At 39.0% G+C, this 13,073-nt stretch overlaps 1 protein-coding gene across 1 annotated transcript in view; it reads right to left on the bottom strand.

Moving 5' to 3' along the window:
* Positions 1-13,073, bottom strand: part of adam8a (ADAM metallopeptidase domain 8a) — a 30,221-nt gene that overhangs the window by 15,294 nt on the left and 1,854 nt on the right. The window contains exons 4-6 of the mRNA XM_034185250.1: positions 12,052-12,130; positions 9,169-9,245; positions 7,424-7,655 (exon numbers count right to left, since the gene is read on the bottom strand). Of these exons, the coding sequence (XP_034041141.1) occupies positions 7,424-7,655; positions 9,169-9,245; positions 12,052-12,130 (388 nt within the window). The remainder of the gene's footprint in view (positions 1-7,423; positions 7,656-9,168; positions 9,246-12,051; positions 12,131-13,073) is intronic.

Raw genomic sequence — 13,073 nt, 5'->3', positions numbered from 1 at the left:
GTGAGGAAATGGAAGACTGCAGACACAGTATTAGTTAAGGCCCAAAGTGTCAGGCCAAGAAAAATCTCAGATAAGCTGAAGTGAAGGATGGTGAGAACAGACATAGTCATAGTCAACCCACAGACCTGCTCTAAAGACCTACAATATGATCTTGCTGAAGATAGTGTCTCTGTGCATCGTTCAACTATACAGCGCACTTTGCACAAAGAGATGCTGTATGATGCTGTAATGCAGAGGAAGACTTTTCTGCGTACACGCCACAAACAGAGTCGCTTGAGGTATGTTAAAGCACATTTGGACAAGCCAGCCTCATTTTGGAATAAGGTGTTGTGGACTGATGAAACTAAAATTGAGTTATTTGGACATAACAAGGGGCAGTATGCATGGCTGAAAAATAACACAGCATTCCAAGAAAAACAGTTGCTACCTACAGTAAAATGTGGAGGTGGTTGCATCATGCTGTGTGGCTGTGTGGCCAGTGCAGATACTGCTGAAGCAGCAGGACCTTTGTGGCCAGGACGACGGTGGGGGATCAAACCCACGCGGCTCGCACCAAAAAACCGTTCCTCTACCAGGTCAGCCAAAGAGGAACTCCCCGTTAGCCAAGCTAGCGGGAACGTTTTTTCAATTGGAACCCGGGACTTTCATCCCGCTACACATCTCCCCACCATTTTTGACTTCGTCCCGAAGTCACAGGTGCATGTTAGCATACTCTGTGACCCACATCCTGTTTGTGATGCCAGATTGAAGCAGCAGGACCTTCGTGGCCGGGACGACGGTGGGGGATCGAACCCACGCAGCTCGCACCAAAAGACCGTTCCTCTACCAGGTCAGCCAAAGGGGAACTCCCTGTTAGCCAAGCTAGCGGGAACGTCTTTTCAATTGGGACCCGGGACTTTCATCCCGCTACACTGGGAATATGGTTAAAGTTGAGGATCACATGGATTCCAGTCAGTATCAGCAGATTCTTGAGAACAATGTTCATGAATCAGTGACAAAGTTGAAGTTGCGCTGGGGCTGGATCTTTCAACAAGACGACGACCCTAAACACTGCTCAAAATCTACTTAGGCATTCATGCAGAGGAACAAGTACAATGTTCTGGAATGGCCATCTCAGTCCCCAGACCTGAATATTATTGAAAATCTGTGGTGTGATTTTAAGCAGGCTGTCCATACTCAGAAAAAAACAAACCTGACTGAACTGGAGATGTTTTGTAAAGAAGAATGATCCAAAATATTTTCAACCAGAAACCAGACTCTCCTTGGAAGCTATAGGAAGCGTTTAGAGGCTGTTATTTCTGCAAAAGGAGGATCTACTAAATATTGATTTTTTTTTTTTGTTGGGGCACCAAAATTTATGCACCTGCTAAATTTTGTTAAAAGAATTATTGCATACTTTCTGTAAATCCTATAAACTTCATTTCACTTCTCAAATATCAGTGTGTTTGTCTGCTATATGATATATTTAACTGAAATTTCTGATCCAAACAACCAATGATTTATAAAGGAAAATCATGAAAATTATCAGGGGGCCCCAAACGTTTGCATACAACTGTACCCCAAGGCCCATTTGTGCCGTGTTTATCCATACATTCCATAGCACAAAGCAGAGAAGAGTCTACAATTCCCACTGAATGTCACCAGTACTCATTTACATCTGGATGGACTGACATCATGCAGATGATGTGTCTTGTCCAAAGACGCATATAGGTAGTGTGACTGCGAATAAAACCAAAGTCTATATGGGTACTTGCTCTACAATATACTGCTGTTTGAGAAGGGTTTTAAATTTTAACGTGCATGAGTGGTAGAGGATTTGATTGATGGTCCTTTCTTTTTAGCTTTTAGCATGGCTTCCCATGTTTAAAAATGTGTCAAATGATGGGTTCGCCCATGGGACAAATATTTGTGTAAAATTAAGAAAGGTGAAGCTGAAGACAGACAAAACTTGTTTTTGTAATGTGTGGAAACAGTTTTGGGAACTTCTGGGCATGTCACTTGGATGGAAATTGCTAAAGGGGGGAAAAAGTCATAAAAGTTAAGAAATTATTGTCTTCACAGTGGTGCTGGTGGTGATGGGGGTGGGGTGGATGTTAATCACTTAATTTATTCACAAGTATATGCAAATTTAACCAGCTCAAATCTAGAGTGGCTACATATGGTTTATATCCTGCTCATCATGTGCCCGCATGTAAATAATATAATCAAATCAAATCAATTTTATTTATATAGCGCCAAATCACAACAAACAGTTGCCCCAAGGCGCTTTATATTGTAAGGCAAGGCCATACAATAATTACGGAAAAACCCCAACAGTCAAAACGACCCCCTGTGAGCAAGCACTTGGCGACTTGCTAAAATAATATAGCACCTTCAACTGCACCACAGACTAAAACAGTTAAATGTGGTCTATTAAACATTAGGTCTCTCTCTTCTAAGATCCTGTTAGTAAATGATATAATAATTGATCAACATATTGATTTATTCTGCCTTACAGAAACCTGGTTACAGCAGGATGAATATGTTAGTTTAAATGAGTCAACACCCCCGAGTCACACTAACTGTCAGAATGCTCGTAGTACGGGCCGGGGCGGAGGATTAGCAGCAATCTTCCATTCCAGCTTATTAATTAATCAAAAACCCAGACAGAGCTTTAATTCATTTGAAAGCTTGACTCTTAGTCTTGTCCATCCAAATTGGAAGTCCCAAAAACCAGTTTTATTTGTTGTTATCTATCGTCCACCTGGTCGTTACTGTGAGTTTCTCTGTGAATTTTCAGACCTTTTGTCTGACTTAGTGCTTAGCTCAGATAAGATAATTATAGTGGGTGATTTTAACATCCACATAGATGCTGAGAATGACAGCCTCAACACTGCATTTAATCTATTATTAGACTCAATTGGCTTTGCTCAAAATGTAAATGAGTCCACCCACCACTTTAATCATATCTTAGATCTTGTTTTGACTTATGGTATGGAAATTGAAGAATTAACAGTATTCCCTGAAAACTCCCTTCTGTCTGATCATTTCTTAATAACATTTACATTTACTCTGATGGACTACCCAGCAGTGGGGAATAAGTTTCATTATACTAGAAGTCTTTCAGAAAGCGCTGTAACTAGGTTTAAGGATATGATTCCTTCTTTATGTTCTCTAATGCCATATACCAACACAGTGCAGAGTAGCTACCTAAACTCTGTAAGTGAGATAGAGTATCTCGTCAATAGTTTTACATCCTCAATTGAAGACAACTTTGGATGCTGTAGCTCCTCTGAAAAAGAGAGCTTTAAATCAGAAGTGCCTGACTCCGTGGTATAACTCACAAACTCGCAGCTTAAAGCAGATAACCCGTAAGTTGGAGAGGAAATGGCATCTCACTAATTTAGAAGATCTTCACTTAGCCTGGAAAAAGAGTCTGTTGCTCTATAAAAAAGCCCTCCGCAAAGCTAGGACATCTTACTACTCATCACTAATTGAAGAAAATAAGAACAACCCCAGGTTTCTTTTCAGCACTGTAGCCAGGCTAACAGAGTCAGAGCTCTATTGAGCCGAGTATTCCTTTAACTTTAACTAGTAATGACTTCATGACTTTCTTTGCTAATAAAATTTTAACTATTAGAGAAAAAATTACTCATAACCATCCCAAAGACGTATCGTTCTCTTTGGCTGCTTTCAGTGATGCCGGTATTTGGTTAGACTCTTTCTCTCAGATTGTTCTGTCTGAGTTATTTTCATTAGTTACTTCATCCAAACCATCAACATGTCTATTAGACCCCATTCCTACCAGGCTGCTCAAGGAAGCCCTACCATTATTTAATGCTTTGATCTTAAATATGATCAATCTATCTTTATTAGTTGGCTATGTACCACAGGCTTTTAAGGTGGCAGTAATTAAACCATTACTTAAAAAGCCATCACTTGACCCAGCTATCTTAGCTAATTATAGGCCAATCTCCAACCTTCCTTTTCTCTCAAAAATTCTTGAAAGGGTAGTTGTAAAACAGCTAACTGATCATCTACAGAGGAATGGTCTATTTGAAGAGTTTCAGTCAGGTTTTAGAATTCATTATAGTACAGAAACAGCATTAGTGAAGGTTACAAATGATCTTCTTATGGCCTCAGACAGTGGACTCATCTCTGTGCTTGTTCTGTTAGACCTCAGTGCTGCTTTTGATACTGTTGACCATAAAATTTTATTACAGAGATTAGAGCATGCCATAGGTATTAAAGGCACTGCGCTGCGGTGGTTTGAATCATATTTATCTAATAGATTACAATTTGTTCATGTAAATGGGGAATCTTCTTCACAGACTAAGGTTAATTATGGAGTTCCACAAGGTTCTGTGCTAGGACCAATTTTATTCACTTTATACATGCTTCCCTTAGGCAGTATTATTAGACAGCATTGCTTAAATTTTCATTGTTACGCAGATGATACCCAGCTTTATCTATCCATGAAGCCAGAGGACACACACCAATTAGCTAAACTGCAGGATTGTCTTACAGACATAAAGACATGGATGACCTCTAATTTCCTGCTTTTAAACTCAGATAAAACTGAAGTTATTGTACTTGGCCCCACAAATCTTAGAAAGCATGGAAGCATGTATATAGCATGTATAAAGTGTATAAAATTGGTCCTAGCACAGAACCTTGTGGAACTCCATAATTAACCTTAGTCTGTGAAGAAGATTCCCCATTTACTTGAAAAAATTGTAATCTATTAGAGAAATATGATTCAAACCACCGCAGCGCAGTGCCTTTTATACGTATGGCATGCTCTAATCTCTGTAATAAAATTTTATGGTCAACAGTATCAAAAGCAGCACTGAGGTCTAACAGAACAAGCACAGAGATGAGTCCACTGTCTGAGGCCATAAGAAGATCATTTGTAACCTTCACTAATGCTGTTTCTGTACTATGATGAATTCTAAACCCTGACTGAAACTCTTCAAATAGACCATTCCTCTGCAGATGATCAGTTAGCTGTTTTACAACTACCCTTTCAAGAATTTTTGAGAGAAAAGGAAGGTTGGAGATTGGCCTATAATTAGCTAAGATAGCTGGGTCAAGTGATGGCTTTTTAAGTAATGGTTTAATTACTGCCACCTTAAAAGCCTGTGGTACATAGCCAACTAATAAAGACAGATTGATCATATTTAAGATCGACGCATTAATTAATGGTAGGGCTTCCTTGAGCAGCCTGGTAGGAATGGGGTCTAATAGACATGTTGATGGTGTGGAGGAAGTAACTAATGAAAATAACTCAGACAGAACAATCGGAGAGAAAGAGTCTAACCAAATACTGGCATCACTGAAAGCAGCCAAAGAGAATGATATGCCTTTGGGATGGTTATGAGTAATTTTTTCTCTAATAGTTAAAATTTTATTAGCAAAGAAAGTCATGAAGTCATTACTAGTTAAAGTTAAAGGAATACTCGGCTCAATAGAGCTCTGACTTCTTGTCAGCCTGGCTACAGTGCTGAAAAGAAACCTGGGGTTGTTCTTATTTTCTTCAATTAGTGATGAGTAGTAAGATGTCCTAGCTTTACGGAGGCTTTTTTTTATAGAGCAACAGACTCTTTTTCCAGGCTAAGTGAAGATCTTCTAAATTAGTGAGATGCCATTTCCTCTCCAACTTACGGGTTATCTGCTTTAAGCTGCGAGTTTGTGAGTTATACCACGGAGTCAGGCACTTCTGATTTAAGGCTCTCTTTTTCAGAGGAGCTACAGCATCCAAAGTTGTCCTCACTGAGGATATAAAACTATTGACGAGATAATCTATCTCACTCACAGAGTTTAGGTAGCTACTCTGCCCTGTGTTGGTATATGGCATTGGAGAACATAAAGAAGGAATCATATCCTTAAACCTAGTTACAGCGCTTTCTGAAAGACTTCTACTGTAATGAAACTTATTCCCCACTGCTGGGTAGTCCATCAGAGTAAATGTAAATGTTATTAAGAAATGATCAGACAGAAGGGGGTTTTCAGGGAATACTGTTAAGTCTTCAATTTCCATACCATAAGTCAGAACAAGATCTAAGGTATGATTAAAGTGGTGGGTGGACTCATTTACATTTTCAGCAAAGCCAATAGAGTCTAACAATAGATTAAATGCAGTGTTGAGGCTGTCATTCTCAGCATCTGTGTGGATGTTAAAATCGCCCACTATAATTATCTTATCTGAGCTAAGCACTAAGTCAGACAAAAGGTCCGAAAATTCACAGAGAAACTCACAGTAACGTCCAGGTGGACGATAGATAACAACAAATAAAACTGGTTTTTGGGACTTACAATTTGGATGGACAAGACTAAGAGACAAGCTTTCAAATGAATTAAAGCTCTGTCTGGGTTTTTGATTAATTAATAAGCTGGAGTGGAAGATTGCTGCTAATCCTCCCCCTCGGCCCGTGCTACGAGCGTTCTGGCAGTTAGTGTGACTCGGGGGTGTTGACTCATTTAAACTAACATATTCATCCTGCTGTAACCAGGTTTCTGTAAGGCAGAATAAATCAATATGTTGATCAATTATTATATCATTTACTAACAGGGACTTAGAAGAGAGAGATGTAATGTTTAATAGACCACATTTAACTGTTTTAATCTGTGGTGCAGTTGAAGGTGCTATATTATTTTTTCTTTTTGAATTTTTATGCTTAAATAGATTTTTGCTGGTTATTGGTGGTCTGGGAGCAGGCACCGTCTCTACAGGGATGGGGTAATGAGGGGATGGCAGGGGGAGAGAAGCTGCAGAGAGGTGTGTAAGACCACAACTCTGCTTTCTGGTCCCAACCCTGGATAGTCACGGTTTGGAGGATTTAAGAAAATTGGCCAGATTTCTAGAAATAAGAGCTGCTCCATCCAAAGTGGGATGGATGCCGTCTCTCCTAACAAGACCAGGTTTTCCCCAGAAGCTTTGCCAATTATCTACGAAGCCCACCTCATTTTTTGGACACCACTCAGACAGCCAGCAATTCAGAGAGAACATGCGGCTAAACATGTCACTCCCGGTCCGATTGGGGAGGGGCCCAGAGAAAACTACAGAGTCCGACATTGTTTTTGCAAAGTTACACACCGATTCAATGTTAATTTTATTGACCTCCGATTGGCGTAACCGGGTGTCATTACTGCCGACGTGAATTACAATCTTAATTATAATCAGGTCATGTACTTTCCAGGGGGTCTCTGTGGTGTAAGTGTTAACAGTCCACCACGTATTGTTAATGAGTTACCATATATTGTTATTATTCTTTTGATGAGTAGTCAGTTGATCTTGAACTGAACAGAACTCTGAAATTTCTAAAATTCATAGCATTTTGCTGCATACTCTTCCTGCTTTAGGAATCTAAAATACAGTACTACATGATCATACGCTTGAGGCTTCACAGTCGGGTGTATTTCTGTCCACTTTGTGTATCTTTACCAGACTGCCGAACTGGAACAGTCCAGATGGACGGGCTCCGTGATCGTAGAAAGTGGTTGTGTTTCCATGGGAACAGGAGCTCCTCTTCCTTTTCAGGTGTTTGTAGTTGTAAACTGCATGAAGCCCCTCGTCAATGTGAGTTTTGTGGCTCTGCCTGCCAGCACGCCGTCCCGCTTCGGCACCAGACAAAGGTTCAATGAGGTACAGCTGGTGTGTGAGACGCACAAACCCTCTGTGGAGCAAAAAGAAATTTAGACGTAGGCAGAAGAAGCCATCACATCTTTGACAAATTATGTAATTACTGAAAAGAGCTCAGCTTAACTGATCATATCAGTTGTCTTCATCATTCTACTATTGGCACTCCCAGAAATATGCATTTTAAATGCAGTCAGAAGTAGAGCTGAAACAACTAATCGAGTTAATTGATTAAAATCGATTATTAAAATAGTTGTCAACTAATTTAGTCATCGATTAGTTGCTAAATAACTTTGTTTTACCGCAAACGTTTCGTTTCTTCCATATAATCAACCGAGCTTTACTTTAAATCTTGAACCAATGAAGGAATGCTTCGAGCTGCTGCTTTGTTGGTTTCATTTGTTTTATTTCGCTTTATCTTAATTTTTCCCCACTAAAACCCCAAAGAGCATATGTCTGTGAGGAATATTTACCTTTTTTATGTTAAACTGACCAGTTATGGTCTTCTGAAATAGCTGATAGATGTATTTTATGCGAATGCCGATGCTAACGCGTTAGTATGTCTATGGTGTTTTCAATGTTAAAGTTAGCATTAAGCTGCTGGCATTTCAGCATGGTTGTGCATTTGTTTTCTGTATAATAATTAATGGCTCAGGGTTTGTTGTCGTAAAAGAGTCAAATGTATTACAAATTATAATATTTTTTAAATTTCTTTTTATTTATATATGAATAATAATAGCAACAATAATAATAGTAATAATAATAACTAATAATGCTACAATACAATTTTAGAGAAAGAGACATGAGTCACATGTGCCATTGTGAAATGACCACATAGTTTACAAGTTATACAGAGAATGTTGCACATATAATGAGTCAGGCTACAGTTTTTGATTTAGGTTTTATGGTTAACTGGTTATGCTAATTGCTCATTTGCAGCAACAAAAGTACCTCTTTTTTCACCATATACGAGTATTTTATAACATTTATATGTTTCAATGTTGTTTTATGGCAACTCAGCACTTTGATAAAGCAATGCCATTTGAAATAATTATTTTTGTTCTTTATTATGAACTGTTTTATTCTTTATTATTTTATATTTCAACAGCCAAGGGACATTTGACGATTTGTTAATTTTCAAGTATTTTAAATTTTCAAATAATGTTCTGTTGTTAAATAAAGTGATGGAAGGAGAGAAAAATTGTTTCCCTGGCACATTTAAAAAAAATTCCCCGCTAATCCGATTAATCGATTAATCGTGTCAAAGCCCCATCAGATTCATCGATGATCCAAATAATCGTTTGTTGCACCCCTAGTCAGAAGAACATAAGGCAGTTTTTAGTAGAGATGCCTGCACGCCATGCACGGCCTTTCCTAGTTGGGTTATGAAAATGACTGAAGAACAGCTCCTCAGAAGGCTGGAGAGTGCATAATGCATGCATGAGCTATATATTACCCAACCATCATGGAGTGAATGAGAGTTCCCATTTGTTCAGGGAAAGCAGCAATTAGTAATACAGGGTGAAAAGCTGGTTTTAAGGTTTACTTACTTAAGCCCTGAGCACAGTCCCATGCTGGCAGAAGACTCATCCATTCCTACAACGTGTCCATGATAGTAGCAGTGACCCTGAGCAGACACCCATCATGGAAAAATATCAGAGATTTCAACTTACACTTTGGTTTAAAATATCTCAATCATAATAATGAGAACACTCAAAAGAGACGGAAGATACTTCAGTTCTAAATGGTGTCTATAGTCAAATTATTAACTGACATGGTAGGAAAACAATGGCATGTATAGTTTGCATAAAGTGATGCAATCTAGCAAAGAATTCTGCAACCCCAAATCAGTAAAAAGGGTTGGGACGGTATGGAAAATGCAAATATCCCCCCCCCCCCCCCCCCCCCACAGTGATTCTTACATCAATTTTGATTTCTATTTTGTTGCACACCGCACACTCTAAAAAAAGAACTGCTGTCTCAATTAGAAAAATTGAGCTAACAATTTGCATAGATTTTTTTTAAATAGAGAAGTTGTGTGGCATTAACTCAGTAAAAGCTAAGTTGAAATAACTTTAAAAAATGCATGCAAATTGTTACAATTTTTCTAGTTGAGACAGCAGTTCCTTTTTTACAGTGTATGAACCCAATTCATTTCATTTGTTAACATTCATCCATTCCTGCATTTCAGGCCAGCAACACATTCCAAAAAAAGTTGGGATGGGAACAATTTTGAGCTAGTAATGAGACTAAATTAATGAATAATGAAATAAATAAATCATGATGTTATTTCAAACAGATTGTCAATAGGTGATTGTAATCATGATTTGGTACTAAAGCAGTATCCATGAAAGGCTGAGTCTTTGAGGAGCAAAGATGGGCAGAGGATCAACAACTGTTTGAGAAAATTATTGATGTGTTTAAAAACAATGTTCTTCAAAGAAATATTGGAAGGGATTTGGATATTTCTCATTCTACAGTGCATAATATCATTAAACATTTCATGGAATCAGGAGTTTCAGTGTGTAAAAGGGCAAGGATGAAAGTCTAAGCTCAAAAGGCACTGTACCTGGAACTGTCATTCATCAATAGTTGATATAACAACATGGGCAAGGGATTACTTTGGTAAACATTTATCCAGCACTACAATACAGAGTTGCATTGACAAATGCAACTTAAAACTTTACTTTGCAAAAAAGAAGACTTATGTTAAACATGTCCAGAAGCGGTGTCAACATCTCTGGGCTCAGAGACATATGAGTTGGCTCATCACACATAGTGGAAACTTCTATTGTGGTGAGACAAACCAGTATTCCAGATCTTTCTGAGAAGAAATGGATTCTGTATGATGAAAGATGAATACGACCATCTAGGCTTTTATCAGTTTCAAGTCCAAAAGCCAGGGTCTGTTATAGTATGCGGTTATGTCAGGTAAGGTAATTTATACTTTTGTGATGGCAACATGAATGCACACTGAGAGAAAGTACACTGAGATTTTCCTGTAACATATGCTGCTTTAAAGATGACCTCTTTTCCAGGGATGTCCATGCATTTTTCAGCATGATAACGTAAAACCACAGTGGGTACACAATATAAAGTCATGACTGTGGAGGAAGGTATGGGTACTGGACTGGCCTCCCTGCAGTCCTGACCCTAATAGAGAATGTGTGGAGAATTTTGAAATGAAAATGTAATGACAACGGCTGATAGATGTCTTCATATTAGTGTTTAATAGTAGCCATAGATGTATCTTTAACCAGCCCCTTAAAACCGGAATTCTAAATATCTCCTTTTTTTTAACACTGGAACACATTTTTTGACCTTTAGCATGTGACCTTGGCTTTTAACTAAAATCACTTTGTCCTTGGCTGACCATCAATCATCCCAAGTTTGGTCCAAACTGGATGAAAACACTTCGAGTTATTCTGCTCACACACGGATGGACAGACACATAGGGCTGAAAACAGTATCCCAGCGTTCGCTACCAAGTATAAGTGTTATAATAATATCAGATCTTTACCAAATGGCCTGTTTCTGTGTCTGATGTTTTAAATGGAACGGCAGTACTGGTAATGTATCAACACAGCGGCCTCCACGTGGACGCTCATACTAAACTTATTAAAACACATTGATTCATTGTTATAGTTAATTATACACTAATAAATCCATGATTATATCATATTCTATATACTATGTTCAATTTCTATTAATGAACACCCCTAAAAACTACACACTGTAGCTTTAAAGCAGGCCTTCTCTGTGCACGGACAAAGAATTGTGGGATTTTGGTCATTTTTGACATGAAACCCAAACCACATATCACCATAAAAGATGGATACTTTTTCTGCACAACATGACTCCTTTAAAAACACACATACATACTGTTGTAGGTTGAAAATACTGACACATACAGGTACAGACTGAACCTGAGGATCTATATTAACTGTGTTTCTTCAGGAAGACAAACACATCAAAACTTGAATTCAATTTAAAAAAAAATAGTAGTAGTAATAATAATAATCATGCATGATCTTTTAAAACTGCACAGTTGGTTTAAGTGCAAGACAGCAATCGGAACAAACCCACATCAAATGTGTGGGCAGATATACTGCAAGAAATATCCGCTTAGCTCAACCAAACCTGTTTTCACCATCAGCCCTGCTCACATGTCTACAAATCAATTCATGCACTGAAAATAAGCACTTTCTCTTCTTTTAAAGTCTAATTGATGACTTCATGTGTAGAGGGAATTTCATTTGGCACTGGGCTGCTTTTTAAAGCGTAACATCTGCTTTCAATTGAGCTGACTAATAGGTGGTGGATGTGACAGATTAGTCAGAGTGAGAACATGCAAGACTCCCAGAGTGACTGTGACTACTCAGCCTCAGACTCTCAGCGTTATATTCATGCCGGCAAACAGCAGCGTTTCATACCTCAAGATCTGGCGCTGTTGTCACCGGGATGCCCTGATCAGAATAGTAGGTCACAGAAAAGTTTTTAGCAACAAGATCCCTAAAAAGAGCACAGATTTATGTCAGCAGCATGAAAGATCAAGAGAAATAACCACAGTCACAGTAAAACAAGCCCCGCATGTCCTCGTGCATGGACAGGCCCAGGACAGCCTGTAGCCATCAAATATTAAATTCTTACTTGGGTGCATATTCCTAAACTGCCCAGCAAGTGCCGGTGTTTAGTAGATGACAGCACAGCACACAGTCTTGTGTTATTCATGCAGATCCTGCACCAAAATTTGAAACAAAGGCTTCCAGAAATTTTGGAACAGTGTTTCGAGTTTGCCATGAATAATTTGCAGTACCAATGAAATGTTTGAGCATCTTCTTTACACATTTTAGCAAGTTCTTGTACCTGTCATTTAATTCTGATTAGTTCATGATGTAATGGGTATCATATTTCACCTCGGGTTTGCTAGTTTAAAGTTACTGTGTGTAGGATTTAGGTGTGTTTATTAACAGAAATGGAATATAGCATTCAGAACCATTTGCGTATGCGTGTATTACCTCAAAAATAAAACATGGTGATTACCCAGCCAGTGAAGGTCAAATGTAGACCTTCATAGCTACTTTGAAGCTGCCCCCCGCATGGAGGTTGCCATGTTGCATTGTCACATTGACACAGTAGCCTGTTGTGTGGGCCGCTGAAGAGGAGGTACTGCTGGCCCACCACCACCAGAGGGCACCCTGCCTGGAGTGCGGGCTCCAGGCACCAGAGGGCGCTGCCACCTCACAGGAGCAGCCGGGGTGACAGCTGTCACTTATCACCTACGACAGCTGTCACCAATCATCTGATCTTCAGTGGTATATCAGCAAGACGACATCTCCACCTCTTTGCCGAGATATCGCTCTACCAAGGAGGTAACGTGCTCAGCCGATTGTGTTGTCTTTCCGACACTATTTCTTTGTTGCTTTGTGTGTTTGATAGCAGACAGTGAGTATTT

Source organism: Thalassophryne amazonica, chromosome 13 (assembly GCF_902500255.1).
Source record: "Thalassophryne amazonica chromosome 13, fThaAma1.1, whole genome shotgun sequence".
Lineage (NCBI taxonomy): Eukaryota > Metazoa > Chordata > Actinopteri > Batrachoidiformes > Batrachoididae > Thalassophryne > Thalassophryne amazonica.
This window is presented reverse-complemented; position numbering and strand designations above follow the sequence as displayed.